Genomic DNA, 16,675 nt, shown 5'->3' on the forward strand with positions numbered 1-16,675 from the left:
GCCGCGCGTGTGTGTTTGCGCGCGCGCCGCACAGTGTGTGTGTGTGTGTGTGTGTGTGTTCTTTGTGTCTAACTAACAGGCGTGTTATTGAAGCGCTATGATGATGATGATTTCTGGTGTTGTTTTCTCTTTCTTCTTGCACTTTCTATCATAAATGATTTGATTCGTCAGCCACTGAAGGCGGGGTGACATAGCTGACGCTGTATGGACTGGACCTTGTTCTCTGGACAGCCTGTCAAGTTTGGTGTGGCTTTTTTGTGGTCAGTGAGTCAGTCAGGTTTCACATCATAGTCGCGGGCGCTTTACCATAAAAACGAGCCGCCGCTCCACTGTCCCTCCGCAGTTCGTGTCTCACTCCTTCTGTGTTGGCCTGCGTAATGCGTGCCCAGTGTGTGGAACATTACAAACCTCCGACTAAATAGATCAAAACTATATATACGTCCGTGGTGTGGAAGGGTTCAGTTGGTGACTCGGAGGGGAACTTGGCGAGAGTTTGTTGAACCAACTTGAACACAGTGCCTGTACTTTAGTCCCTCATTCTCAGTACTGACATCAGTGGTTCACAGCGGAGAAAGTTGAGCGTAGTTTAAAAGCCGGGTCACATTTTGCAAGATTGGTATAGCCTCGGACATGTAGATAACGATACTCAGTATACTACTATACGACTGATTTGACAAACTTCGGTGAAGGTGCTTAGCATTTTACAGTGTTACCAAATAATTGTGTAATGGAGTTAGCCGGTGACAAAGTTTAGAACAATCAGCCGGGCAACTGAATGCAGAGCCTGTTAATAAACAGCGTTTTGACATTTTAATAATAATAATAATAATAATAATAACAATACTAATACTAGTAATAATAATATTTATATAGTGCTGAATATTCGGGGAGAAGAGGTATCTAGAACGTCACCGTCACTATACGCTGCCAGTATGACCTCTTCCTGATAGTCCGACCGTGACGACGACTCTGACTATGATCAAGTCTTGTAGTTCATAGCCCCAGCCGGCTACAACGGGGACATTTCCGTCCCATCTGTTGTTAAAGGACTTTCGCCTTGGTCGGACCTCAGCCCAAGACTGGACATACAGCCAAGTCGTCACCACTCTTCAGACAGCCATGACACTCCTTTGGAACGCCAGATGGAGCCCCCCCTCACCCCCATCCCCCACCCCCACCAAACCGGACAGACATCAGTCCAAAACTCCGCATCCTCAAACTACGAAACCACAAAACCAGACCCCAGATATGAATAACGGACCTGGCATTAAGGATGAAAGACAGTAGGTCGTTAAACTCCACTCTGCTGCTTCCGTCTGTTGTTAAAGCCAGTCAGAAGCAATAATCATTGCAAGGAGAATCCACCACACTAACGTCTGGGTGGCATCACTGGTGTCAGCAAAGTGAGACACATCGAAACAACTCTCGCGCCCCGGGGAGTGCGGGGGGAGGGGTGGAGGAGGGACGGGAGGGGGAGGGACAGACAAGACAAAGAGAGAGTGTGTGTGTGAAAGAGGGAGAGTGAGTGAGTGAGAGAGAGAGAGAGAGTGTGTGTGTGAAAGAGAGAGAGAGAGAGTGTGTGTGTGTGTGTGAAAGAGAGAGAGAGTGTGTGTGTGAAAGAGAGAGAGTGAGTGAGTGAGAGAGAGAGAGTGTGTGTGTGAAAGAGAGAGAGAGAGAGAGTGTGTGTGTGTGTGTGTGTGTGTGAGAGAGAGAGAGAGAGAGTGTGTGTGAGAGAGAGAGAGAGAGAGTGTGTGTGTGTGTGAAAGAGAGAGAGAGTGTGTGTGTGAGAGAGAGAGAGAGTGTGTGTGTGAGAGAGAGAGAGTGGGAGAGAGAGGGGGGAGAAAGAAAGAGAGAGAAAGAGAGAGTGTGTGTGTGTGTGTGTCAGAGAGAGAGAGAGAGAGAGAAAGGGGAGGGAGGGAAGGGGCGGAATAACACAACTAAAAAGAAAACAGAAGAAGAAAACAGAAGAAGAAAAAACAAACTATACAGCCCATTAAAGACACTGTGACCGAATGCACACTGACCATGCACGCAACACGAAATCACTTATAATGAAAACCACGACAGTTTCCCCCACAACAAGGAAAGATGTACGAAATATAAATTCACTTCACGGTGTTTTCTGTCGACGCGGCGTTAGCTCAGTCCGAGTGAAACTGTGTGAAGGCATGGAAACTGTAGCTTGCAGCCTTCTGAACAGCACGTGCTAGAGTATCGGCGTGTTCCGACGGTGACAGAGCTGGGGGAGCAATATCCAGCTGTTGACAGGATGACCATTTCACTTTTACTCTTCTTATTCTCGTTCGTTAGATGGACACCCCAGTCTCCGCGACAAACGCAGCTGTACGCCAGCTGCAGATCTTGTACACAAACCGTACAGCTTCCGGCGGGGTCACTGGAGTCAAGTTAGGGGCGGGGCAGTACCTCTTCCTGAGCACCTCATGGAGGAGGCAGGACTGCAGCAGGTGGTCTGTTGTCTGGCTGTCAGTCCCTCAGGGGCATTGTGCTGAGTGACCAGTGCGGGATTTTGTGTAAGTGGTGGGTTAGGCAGTTGTGGCCTGTCCTGAGTCTGAACACTGACTGACACCTGTTCCCGCCTTGTCATCAGGTAGTTGGGGTCTGTCCTTTTGTGGTGTGGATGCTGTTTCTTCTGTTGCTTGGCCTTGATGATGGTCTTTACTTGTAAACAGCTAATGGACCTGTCCACCTGCCCTTGTGCAGTGCCTTCCTTCGTGAGGGAGTCAGCACTCATTACAGTGAGAGGGAATCCACTGCAGTGACGACAGCGTGGCTCCTGCAAAGGGAGTCAGCACTCATTACAGTGAGAGGGAATCCACTGCAGTGACGACAGCGTGGCTCCCTCAAAGGGAGTCAGCACTCATTACAGTGAGAGGGAATCCACTGCAGTGACGACAGCGTGGCTCCCTCAAAGGGAGTCAGCACTCATTACAGTGAGAGGGAATCCACTGCAGTGACGACAGCGTGGCTCCCTCAAAGGGAGTCAGCACTCATTGCAGTGAGAGGGAATCCACTGCAGTGACGACAGCGTGGCTCCTGCAAAGGGAGTCAGCACTCATTACAGTGAGAGGGAATCCACTGCAGTGACGACAGCGTGGCTCCTGCAAAGGGAGTCAGCACTCATTACAGTGAGAGGGAATCCACTGCAGTGACGACAGCGTGGCTCCCTCAAAGGGAGTCAGCACTCATTGCAGTGAGAGGGAATCCACTGCAGTGACGACAGCGTGGCTCCTGCAAAGGGAGTCAGCACTCATTACAGTGAGAGGGAATCCACTGCAGTGACGACAGCGTGGCTCCTGCAAAGGGAGTCAGCACTCATTGCAGTGAGAGGGAATCCACTGCAGTGACGACAGCGTGGCTCCTGCAAAGGGAGTCAGCACTCATTACAGTGAGAGGGAATCCACTGCAGTGACGACAGCGTGGCTCCTGCAAAGGGAGTCAGCACTCATTACAGTGAGAGGGAATCCACTGCAGTGACGACAGCGTGGCTCCTGCAAAGGGAGTCAGCACTCATTACAGTGAGAGGGAATCCACTGCAGTGACGACAGCGTGGCTCCTGCAAAGGGAGTCAGCACTCATTACAGTGAGAGGGAATCCACTGCAGTGACGACAGCGTGGCTCCTGCAAAGGGAGGTAAGGGTGGAGGACAGGTCGTTCAGGTCCGTGTTGTTGTTGGAGTTTTCTTCATATCAGTACAAGACCTTTTGGACCTGCGAGCAACATGATTATTACTGGTACATTAATTTTGTCTTACTGTTCTTGGATTGTTTTTCCGCAGCTATTGCCCTTCATCGTCTTTGAATAAGGCAATTAAGTGTGTGTGTGTGTGTGTGTGTGTGTGTGTGTGTGTGTGACACAATGAGCATCAATGAGGGATTTTTAAACTCACGTCCCTGTCCGGCCCCCAAGTTTTTGTGTTCAAACTGAAACAGACTGATTTTTTTTTTTTTTACTCGACTCGACGCAACTTAATTTATTGTCATGAAACCCCAAAGGGTTAACAGACACAACGAAAGAACAAAAGGTAAAAATAGAAAACCACTTGGTTTCGGGTTATTGTCTCGGTTTCAGGTTATTGTCTCGTATCTTTCAGCTGATCACATCTGACAGTTGAGAAGACTGCTAGTCAATCATAATTAGATTGTTTCACAAATTATGAAACAAAATACATGTATTTAGGAAATGGAATCCATCTTCAGCAGCTTTAGACATATTAACTTTTTTTTCTTTGGGGATATTTTAAAAATCTTCCTCGTTCAATATTCAAATCGTGTCCGTTTATTCTCTCTCTGTCTCTGTCTCTCTCTGTCTCTGTCTCTCTCTGTGACACCAGTGTTAAAATGACAAACAAAAACACTGCACTCACAGCTGCCCATTCCGGCTTGTTGTTCCCTTTCTTTTTCTCCCTCCAAATATACATGAATATAGTTTCCCTTGTTGATACAGGGCCTTAACTCCAGGTGATGTCCCTGTCTGTTTGATTCCTTTGACCCCCTCATATGTACGGAGTCTACGGTCAGGTCATCACAACTCTGATTCTGACGATCTGCATGCAGCTAAACCAGAGTCCGGAAGGCGCAGTGGCAGCGTCGCTAAGGCGTTGACCTTTGTATCCATTGTTGACAGGTGATCAGGAATCAAGGCTTTAACTCACTCGGGACGGCCAGTTTTCTCATTTCTTTCCCCAACAGAGACGCCACCTGATGTACAGTGCCAGGGTCCGCATGGCCCAGCTTTTAGCTTTCGTCGTTAGAAAAGCGGTATTCTTTGTCTCCACCCACCTTTTCAATGTGAGAACCTTCCGCTTGTATCATTATAACCAATAGCCCGCACAGGAATTAACACCAGCTTCATCGTCGCTTCTTCTGTTGTTCGTACGGAGAGAGTTAACCTCAACCTTTTTATTTATCTATTTATTCGTTAATATAATCATTCTTTTTTTTAACACAAAAATCAGATGGGGAGGGAACTCTTGATATAAGGTTAGACCCACTAATCTAAAAATAGAGTGTTGACTATTTTTAGATAATTTCTTTGATGGTGGGTTTGATCAGTTGCCCACAACACAGGCTGAAGTCAGCTTGGATGACGGAAGCACGAGATAAGAGGGGCAGTCACTCTTTACACACAATGCAAACCGTATCACTCGACCACAAAGTCGGCCACCACTGATGGAACTGCAGGTTTGTTATGCAAAATGAATGAAAACGACCGTCTCTCTCAGCGCAAGAGCCCACAGATAGCTACCTAGTTTCATTCGTTAAGACCGGTCGATAAAGTGAAAGCAAAAAGTCGGGATGGTAAACAGGATTCCATCGATGGTAGCATGCTTCATGAGACAGATCGGTGTGTGTGTGTGTGTGTGTGTGTGTGTTGGAGGGGTGATGTAGATGTGGGTATGGGTGGTCGTGTCGATGTGTGTATGTTGGCCGCCGTTCTTTCTCTGTCTCAGGACCTTGCAATTGGAATGAACTTCCTCTTTCGCTTCGTCAGGTCTCCACACTCAGCTCTCTTTCAAGTCTGGCCTTAAAACCCACCTCTTCCCAAGATAGCCTCCCTTCCCTGCCTCCTCCTTATCTTCAGTTTCTCCAGTTTTAGAGTTATGCATGCGTATGAATGACTGGTGTGAAAGCGCTTTGATTTGTCACTGCACAAGATTCAGCGCTATATAAATATTATTATTATTATTAAAAAAAACTTGTTCGCATTCAGAATGCCTTTTTTACTGCATGCCCTCCCCCCACACCCCTTCCCCGACCACATTAAAGTCAAAAAAAAAAGAAAAAAAAGAAAAAAGAAAAAAAAAAAGTAAGCCTTTATAGAGTTATGACTGTGTTCAAAGACTTATCATAGTATTATTATCATTACTATAAATTATTATTATTACTACTATTATAGGCTGTTGATTATTCCAGGCTATTAGGCTGGATCCAACTGCACAGCTCCAGAACTGATCGATGGGACTGACAGGTTTCCCGTGTCTGTGAATGGAGGAAGTGAGGACACGTATCTTGTTTGTGTGCGAATGTATTTGTATTATCGTTTTTTATCACAACAGATTTCTCTGTGTGAAATTCGGGCTGCTCTCCCCAGGGAGACTCGAGCGCGCCGCTACACTGAGAGCGCCACCAATTTTTTTGTGTGTATTTTTTCCTGCGTTCAGTTTTATTTGTTTTTCCTATCGAATGAATGAACTTGTGATATAGATACTTATACAGCGCCTATCCTCGGTCGGAGGCCAGGCTCTAAACGCTTTACGAACACGGGGTCATTTGCACAACAGGCTGTCTACCTGGGTTGATCCGACTGACGGCTGCCATTGCTGGGCGCTCATCATTCGTTTCCTGTGTCATTCAATCAGATTTCAGGCAGGCACACATACACACTCAGACAGACATGTAATGAATATGTATATGAATGCAGGAGTCCTGTTTGCGTTTTGCGAATAACCGACGCATCCAGGAAATACGCCTTTTCTGATTCGATCCGCTGAACAAATCACGTGATGCAATGTTATCAAACTCAGCATAGTGCAAGTGGAACAGATGATTGCGGGCGAGAAATGCTAATCAGTTATAACTATATAGTGCGATGAAGAGATTTGTTTAATGTCCCGTCACACATACTGCTGATCTGCAGACATTCTGTCAAAGTATTCATTTCCACATCTGAATGCTACCGTTTACAAATGAAAGGTAAGAAAGGCAGGAGAGGAGGGGCTGTATGTATGGTGAGCTGGGGGAACAGGGTAGATGGCGGGTGGATTGTAGTGTACTCAAATCACACATGTCCACGTCAGCTGGCGGTTTGTGACTGTGTGGATCGCACCCGCATGCTTGTCAGGTTCACACGGAAATAAGTTGGATTCCAAGCAACTGTTGCCATTGGTTTTGATAATCAGTCGATGTTCAGATCAGTTTACAGGCACGCACATCATCTGACAGGACAATGCGCAACACACCTGGCAGGACAATGCATAACACATCTGGCAGGACAATGCATAACACATCTGACAGGACAATGCATAACACATCTGGCAGGACAATGCATAACGCAACTGACAGGACAATGCATAACACATCTGGCAGGACAATGCATAACGCACAATGCATAACACATCTGGCAGGACAATGCATAACGCATCTGACAGGACAATGCATAACACATCTGGCAGGACAATGCATAACACATCTGACAGGACAATGCATAACACATCTGGCAGGACAATGCATAACACATCTGACAGGACAATGCATAACACATCTGGCAGGACAATGCATAACACATCTGGCAGGACAATGCATAACACATCTGGCAGGACAATGCATAACACATCTGACAGGACAATGCATAACACATCTGACAGGACAATGCATAACACATCTGGCAGGACAATGCATAACACATCTGACAGGACAATGCATAACACATCTGGCAGGACAATGCATAACACATCTGACAGGACAATGCATAACACATCTGGCAGGACAATGCATAACGCATCTGGCAGGACAATGCATAACAGACCAGCAAATGAAAACGGAACCATAACATCATGCAGACGAGCACACACACACACACACACACACACACACACACACACACACAAAACAATGCTGGTAGTGATACACACATTCACACAACTGTCGATGTATGCAGTTAAGTTCATATTGTTCTGTACATTATGCTGCGTGCACATTGGCACATATGTGCATTCAAAGACAAAAGCACACACGCATGGATATTTCTCTTTTTTTTTTATTTTGAAAGGTTTTAATACATCTGTTTAACAGTACAAGGATGGACGGAAAAGTGGGTGCGAAGACTATGGTCTTATTTGTCATTTCTTTAGATTATAATCAAGTACAACACACGTTTAAAAAAAAAAGAAAAAAAAAAGAAAAAAAGCCAGGCTTACTTTCCAGTTCGTGCACATACTTTTGTGGAGCTCAGCACAGAGTCAGACTTAGCGAACTGTGGCGGAATGACACAGTCACTCCACGTAGCACTGGTAACACGGCCAGAACAAGACAGCGCGTGGCCAGAACAAGACAGCACATGGCCACAGCAAGACAGCTCATGGCCAGAACAAGACAGCTCGTGGCCAGAACAAGACAGCACACGGCCAGAACAAGAAAGCACATGGCCATAACAAGACAGCTCATGGCCAGAACAAGACAGCTCGTGGCCAGAACAAGACAGCACATGGTCAGAAGACAGCACATGGCCAGAACAAGACAGCACATGGCCAGGACAAGACAGCACATGGCCACAACAAGACAGCACATGGCCAGAACAAGACAGCACATGGCCAGCTCGTGGCCAGAACAAGACAGCACATGGTCAGAAGACAGCACATGGCCAGAACAAGACAGCACATGGCCAGGACAAGACAGCACATGGCCACAACAAGACAGCACATGGCCAGAACAAGACAGCACATGGCCAGAACAAGACAGCTTGTGGCCAGAACAAGACAGCACATGGCCAAAATAAGACAGCTTGTGGCCAGAAAAAGACAGCTCGTGGCCAGGACAAGACAGCACATGGCCACAACAAGACAGCACGTGGCCACAACGAGACAGCTCGTGGCCAGAACAAGACATCACATGGCCAGACCAAGACAGCACGTGGCCAGAAGACAGCACGTGGCCAGAACAAGACAGCACGTGGCCAGAACAAGACAGCACATGGCCAGACCAAGACAGCACGTGGCCAGAACAAGACAGCTCGTGGCCAGAAGACAGCTCGTGGCCAGAACAAGACAGCACATGGCCAGACCAAGACAGCACATGGCCAGAAGACAGCTCGTGGCCAGAACAAGACAGCACGTGGCCAGAACAAGACAGAACGTGGCCAGAAGACAGCTCGTGGCCAGAACAAGACAGCACATGGTCAGAAGACAGCACACGGCCAGAACAAGACAGCACATGGTCAGAAGACAGCTCGTGGCCAGAACAAGACAGCTCGTGGCCAGAACAAGACAGCACATCAATGTGTAACATGGTGGGGAGGAGGAGGGGAGCACGGGGAGTGGGGGGCGGGGGAGGGGGCGTGGGAAAATAAGAAGATCCATCAGTTTACAGTGTATCTCTCTGTCCATCTCTCTGTGTCTCTCTTGTGTTCTGTTAAGTGCTGAGTTTAATAACAATACTGTTAACATTAATGCATAAACGTCAATGCGCCACACAGAAAAAAACACCACCATCAACAAAACCCAAACCAACCCATCCATAAAAAAAAATATTAAAAAATATATTTAAAAAAGCCTCCCACAGCACACCGTTAACACAGCTTGATGTCAGGCCACAGCACACCGTTAACACGGCTTGATGTCGGGCCACAGCACACCGTTAACACGGCTTGATGTCAGGCCACAGCACACCGTTAACACGGCTTGATGTCAGGCCACAGCACACCGTTAACACGGCTTGATGTCAGGCCACAGCACACCGTTAACACGGCTTGATGTCGGGCCACAGCACACCGTTAACACGGCTTGATGTCGGGCCACAGCACACCGTTAACACGGCTTGATGTCAGGCCACAGCACACCGTTAACACGGCTTGATGCCGGGCCACAGCACACCGTTAACACGGCTTGATGTCAGGCCACAGCACACCGTTAACACGGCTTGATGTCAGGCCACAGCACACCGTTAACACGGCTTGATGTCAGGCCACAGCACACCGTTAACACGGCTTGATGTCAGGCCACAGCACACCGTTAACACGGCTTGATGTCAGGCCACAGCACACCGTTAACACGGCTTGATGTCGGGCCACAGCACGGCGTTAACACGGCTTGATGTCAGGCCACAGCACGGCGTTAACACGGCTTGATGTCAGGCCACAGCACGGCGTTAACACGGCTTGATGTCAGGCCACAGCACGGCGTCCTCCTCAGGTTTGAACCACGGGTAGGTGGGCAGCACAAAGTTGAGCCACCAGTGGTCCCCGAACACTGACCGCAACTTGCCGGACAGCGGGCGCGTGTCGGTGACCTTGATGCCGTGGTCCCGCTCAAAGCTGGTCCTGCCTGTCCCCAGCTGGAAGGCGAAGTGCACCAGCATGCCGCTGGCGAAGACCAGGAAGAAGAGCAGCAGCCAGAAGAGGAGCGACAGCACGGGGATCACCAGGTGAACGTAGCCCAGAAGGCCCCGCAGCAGGGCCACAGGTGGGATGAAGTCCAGGACAGAGACGTTGTAGTGAGGCACGACGTGCAGGAAGGTATAGGGCAGCATATGGGCCGTGCCGAACGCCGTGAGCAGGACCCCCCAGAAGAGGAAGACCAGGAAGAAGCGGTGGTTGTTGACGCCGACACAAGCTCCGGTGAGGTAGCAGTGATGGTCCCTCTTCAGCACGCACACTCCACACAGCGTGCAGTGATGGCAGCGGGGGGGACGCTCTCTGTGACACATCAGACACTTCACCCACGACCAATAGGAAAACGGCCTGCGCTCCACGTGACCATTCGCTGTAGGCAGCGCCACCGCCACCCACATGGTGTAGGAATAGCCGTCGTGGGCACGTGCTTTGGCTGGGGATCGACTGGGAACACCCCCGTCACCTACACCGCCTTCCTTCCTTGAAGAAGTGTGAGTCCCGCTGTTGGAGTTGTCACAGACGCCGCTGTTCTCAGGACCACGCTTCTCTGGGCACGAAAGAGACTGGCTGTCTTCAGTCCCGCGCCCAGCGTGGGCCAGGTCGGAGGAGTCAGACGCCTCGTTCCCAGGCTGGTGGAAGTGGGCGGGCCGCGCGCCGTGCACGTGGGGCCTGTACCCAGAGCTGACCCAGCGGCACAGACACCAGTTGAGCGCCGCCTCCACCACCATCACCCCCACCCACACCCTGCCCACCCCCAGCCACCCCTCCCACCCCCCGGCGTACAGAACAGGCATGGCCACCACCGTTCCCCAGCCCCCCGCCCCGCACAGCAGGAAGAGCAGCACCCAGGGCCCCCAGCGGTTCAGGGAGACGGGGTCCGTGTTGGGGCCCATCCGGGACGACTTCTCCTTGTAGCGGCGTCGGAGCTTCTCCCCTAGGCTGATGTTGGGATCGTGGAGGTAGTCCCTGGACGATGACTTTGACGACGTCATGGTGGTGGTGGTGGTGGAGGTCAAAGGACTGGGGTCAGAGGGCGGGGAATGTGTACGTGTGGATGTAATTCTACCTAATCACAGGGTGCCGCCACTGGACAGTCTGAGTGAGCGATGTGTGAAGAGTGCACGGCTAGGGTGAAAGGTGATGTCTTTCTGTTGTGGTGGTCCTCCCAGCTCTCCTCTCTCTCTCTCTCTCTGTGTGTGTGTGTGTGTGTGTGTGTGTGTGTGTGTGTCTGTGTGTGTGTGTGTGTGTGTGTGTGTGTGTGTGTGTGTGTGTGTGTGTGTCCACCTGAAATAAGACAACCTCACTGAACATCTTGTCAGTACAACTTGTTGTGTCTCGTTTCCACAACGAAACAGGGCAAAATATTAGTCTGCCGCAGACTCATCGATTGATATGGTTACTTACATATATTGAACACTGTTTTACGAACATTATAAACACACACACACACACACACACACACACACACACACACACACACACACACACACACACGCCCAAGCGCGTGCGTTGGAAAAGTGATCATTTCTTTTCGATCTTAAGGTCTGCAAAGAAGTTTACGAAAAAAAGACTACATGATTTTCTTTTCTAATCTTTATTGGAATGTATATGAAATTGATAAATTTCCCTACCTGTACAAGCGTAGAAGTTTAGAAACAATAAATCAGTGACTGAATATGTTGAAATAAACCGGTACGCTGATGGGTTGATAAAGATAGTATTACCATAACCAGATCTTACGAAACCTTCACAGAATCAAGCACTGATATAAGATTACCTGAGTTTTGTAGCCAACTTTCGCTGGGAAAAAGAAACAAAAACAAACAAACAAAAAAAGACTAACGTGTGAAACAAATGATTGATATCCAAATCGAGTGCGTTCGTGTGCGCAATGAACTTCCATTGCCGTTACTGTACAAACGCACAGGCTTCTGTGAAAATGTTGCCCATCATATAACCTCACATAGATTAAAAATCGAAAAAAACACATTAGCACGTGAGCAATGGAATCGGTTCATTCGATGCAGCGAGTCGATGTATATACCTACCGCCCACTTAGTATGCTGATTCTCACAGCAGGAACAGTTATTGATCAAAAGGATCAGATTCGCTTACACATGTCTACTAAACACACCGTGACATATACATGTACGCACTCGAATATGTGTTTTTTTTGTTTTTGTTTTTGCTAAGAAAGAAAGGAAACAAATATCCAGTCACTTACTGCTGCATAAAAAGTCTTCAGCTTCACGTTGGCCCACAGTTAAACCATCACAGACATGTGTGACAATACAAGTAAATCGATACACTAATTAAAATAAATGAAACACACACACACACACACACACACACACACACACACACACACACACACACACATGTACCGCTACACAAATGCATTCACACACACACACACACACACACACACATGTACCGCTACACAAATGCATTCGCACACACACACACACACACACACAAACACACTCATGTACCGCTACACAAATGCATTCACACACACACACACACACACACACACACACACACACACACACACACACATGTACCGCTACACAAATGCATTCACACACACACACACACACATATGTACCGCTACACAAATGCATTCACACACACACACACACACACACACACACACACACACACACACACACACACACACACACACACACACACACACACCATGAAGTAAAGAATCATTTACCAGACACAGGGAGCAGTGGTCAGTGGAGGAATGGCTCAGCTCAGCAGGACACTGTGACAGACCCAGACACAGGTCGCACGACGGGGACATGTACGTCTGTCTGATCAGTCATCCACCGCGGCCTGCAGTCCACACACGGCTGCTTGCGTGTTTCGTCACATCACTCTTCGTGTCGTCAGCCTGAACACACCGCTAACAAGCTGACCCAGTGAAGGAGTCCTGTTGCGGCAATACCATTCAGAGAAGTAGAATATCTATATAATATTTCTGAACAAGAAAGAAATAATAAAGAAATGAAAAGTAGCAGAAAATCAAGCGCTGTGTTGACGAATCAGCTAAAACCACGCTCGCTGACAGTCCATGACAAAAGAAATGACTGCCGATCACGCCGCAAGGTATAGCGGGTGTGTGTGGGGGGGGAGGGGGGGGGGGGGGCAGGGGCAGGGGGGAGACACAGGTGAGTGGCTAGGTGTATAGGGTGTAGAGAGGGTGTGGGGTTTGGTTTGTTGTGGCAACCATGGCAGCAGTATCCACAGACGCGTGTCAGTGTGTGTAACACACCACAGTGCACGTTCAGAGCGCGCGTGTTCATGCACGATCGTTGTCCACTTGGCTGCTGAGTGAGTGCGACACACTTCGTGTCTGTGCTGCGTCGCGCGTTCATCATTATGTTTGTCTTCTATCGAGCGTGCATGAGTGTGTGTGTGTGTGTGTGTGTGTGTGTGTGTGTGTGTGTGTGTGTGTGTGTGTGTGTGTGTGTGTGTGTGTGTGTGTGTGTGTGTGTGTGTGTGTGTGTGTGTGTGTGTGTGTGTGTGTGTGTGCGCGCGTGCACAACGTGTCGATGCATGCACATGAAGAGAGACAGGTATACGCATCATTTGTGTATGTGCGCATGCCGTGTTTGTACACACACACACACACCGGCACCTACAAGCACTTAACCATACACACCGGCGTACACTGACACACACGCACGTGCGCGCGCGCGCACACACACACACACACCACATTTGTACACAAAAATAACACAGGCGAACGTATGAACATGAACACACACGCACACAGGCGGCACACATTACCGCACGCAAATACACGCACACCCATGCATGTGCATAAACACACTGAAATGCCCGAACATTCCGCTGTACACACAACACTCCTTGCCCATGTAGAGGTCTACATCAATATTTGTACAGTGATACACCCATTCCCACCTACTATATGTATGTTCCTACACTCACACACCGGCACCACACTAATCCCATTATTCATAAATGTACGCACTTACACCCCACTCCAAGTTTCTTTTTACAGAAACGTACGAACACACCTCTCTCTCTCTCTCTCTCTCTCTCTCTCTCTCTCTCTCCAGATTCAACCTATTACACAATACGGAGCTGAAATTTGGGGTCTTTACGAATCAGCAAATTCACTGTGAAAAAGTTCATTTATTAGCATTAAAGAAATTTCTTGGGGTGACTATGAAAACACCTAATGATTTAATCTATGCTGAAACTAATCGCTATCCGATATATTTGAATTCGATTGTCAGATGTATTTCTTATTGGTTAAAAATAATGCGAATGGAAAACGTAAGACTGCCAAGGAAAGCCTACAACATGTTACATGATTTGGATAATAGAGGTAGAACTAACTGGGTGTCAAAGGTGAGAATAAAACTGCATGATTTAGGCTTTGCTTACGTGTGGCTAAATCAAGGAGTAGAGGATATAAGCGGATTTCTACGTATACTTCGCTCGAGACTAATCGACTGTCGTTGGCAGGAATGGTCGAGCCATATCCAAGATAGTAATCGTTTTGATTTTTACAGACAGATTAATTTGAGACATACGATACCAGTTTATTTGGCTATGAATATGGATAGACATTTAAAATGTATCATGGCAAAGCTTAGATTTGGAATTTCTGATTTGTTTACGCATTATTACCGTTACAGGCAACATAAAGATAGTGACCTTATTTGTCCTTTATGTAAAAGTGCGACGGAGAGTGAACTCCACTTTGTACTTTGTTGTCCTGTGTTAAGTGATCTCAGAAATCAGCTGATACCTTCAAAATTTCATAGGCAACCCTCCTTGTTCAGACTGTATTTGCTTATGTCATCCACTAAGGAACACGTTAATAAACAGCTAGCAATTTACTTGTATAAAGCCTTAAAGATTAGAAATACAATATGCAGTTGAGTGTGTGCTAGTTTTCCGCTTTTTTGTTATTATGTGTGAATAAGACTAAATGCAGATAATGACTGTTTTTCTCATTTTCAGGTTATAACTGTGTTATGTTATATATCTGAATATATTACCTCTGTAATGTTTGTTTACACCACCCCTTCATGAGGGGCCATGGCCTATATTGAATAAAACATCCGTATCCGTATCCGTATCTCTCTCTCTCTCTCTCTCTTCTTATCATATGCATGTGGAACTCCGTTTCGCAGACAGTGTTGTTGAACTGAAAAAATCACAGTTTGAATGTCATTTTGTATTATAAAAAATATGTGTGGAATGACGACCTGGCTGATACACACATTCGTAATGTAAACTCTGACGAATTTAAAGAAAAAAAAAAACTTTGCAATTAGCCTAATTAGTGCTGATATAAATCAGGCATTGAACGTTTTTATTGTGTGTATTAAAGATGCTGCTCAACATGAAAAAACAAGTAAGTATTAGAAATGCGTTGAAATCAAGAGATTGGCTTGATACAGAATGTCGTAGCACTAGAAAAAAAATGTTCGCAGGTTACTTAACAAATATGGACATACTTTAGATGTTAACGATCATCATTGTTTTTGCAAAGCCAGAAGGGAATACAAACGTTTACTAAAAGATAGAGAAAACAGTTTAACGACACACTGCTAACAGAACTAATTGCTTCCATTAAGAGCCACAAAGAATTTTGGAACAATATACGTAAAATGTCGTTTTAAAGGAAACAGCCAGTTAATAACATTACTAACGATGTTTGGTTTGAACACTTTAAAACTCTACTGACAAAAGGTGTTACTTCTGACAATGTACTGCAATGTGAACAAGATGTAGAGGATGAAGATTATTTGAATCGACCAATTTCAATAGAAGAAGTGATGTTTACTATAAGAAAGATAAAAAAAATCGTAAAGCTGCAGGGCCAGATTGTATAACTGGAGAATTGCTGAAATATACCAGTAAACCTGACTTGATTTTGAATTTCTTTGTAACTTTTTTCAACTCGCTGTTTGACAGAGGAATCTATCCTGAAAACTGGACTGAATCTATTGTTTTACCACTGTATAAAAAAAGGCGATTTGAATAATACGAATACCTATAGGGGAATTTCTATCTGCGATATAAGTAGTAAGTTGTACAGTACAGTTATCAATCAGAGGCTGCAAGAGTGGGTAGAAGAAAATAATATCACAGGTGAATACCAGGCAGGGAGTCAAGGCCACCGAAAAAAAGCTTATAACATGTTATATGATCTAGACTCTAGGGTTAAGGTAAAGTGGGTGTCAAAAGTTAGGGTAAGATTAAATGAACTGGGGTTTGGTTATGTTTGGTTACAGCAGGGGGTAGGCGACATAAATGGATTTATTCGCGTGTTTCGTACAAGATTAATTGATTGTAGATGTCAAGAATGGTCAGATCATGTTGAAGAAAGCGATCGTTTCAGGTTTTATAAGCAGTTCAGTTATATGCATTCTATTCCAACTTATTTATCTATGAAAATGGATAGGCATAATACATCACGACAAGGTTCAGATTAGGGATCTCCGACATCTTACTGCATTGTCTTCGTTATCGTAAGGTCAGTGTTTGTGATCTTATT

The 16,675-nt window shown here is 46.7% G+C and overlaps 1 protein-coding gene across 1 annotated transcript; it reads right to left on the reverse strand.

Annotated features, from left to right (window-relative positions):
- Window positions 1–9,698: 9,698 nt before the first annotated feature.
- On the reverse strand, window positions 9,699–11,362 carry LOC143286469 (uncharacterized). The gene has a single exon (XM_076594041.1). It carries the CDS (start codon window positions 11,115–11,117, stop codon window positions 9,882–9,884), a length of 1,236 nt encoding a protein of 411 aa, XP_076450156.1. The 5' UTR covers window positions 11,118–11,362; the 3' UTR covers window positions 9,699–9,881.
- Between the last annotated feature and the right edge of the window lie 5,313 nt (window positions 11,363–16,675).

This window comes from Babylonia areolata, chromosome 10, assembly GCF_041734735.1.
Source record: "Babylonia areolata isolate BAREFJ2019XMU chromosome 10, ASM4173473v1, whole genome shotgun sequence".
In the NCBI taxonomy this organism is placed as follows: domain Eukaryota; kingdom Metazoa; phylum Mollusca; class Gastropoda; order Neogastropoda; family Buccinidae; genus Babylonia; species Babylonia areolata.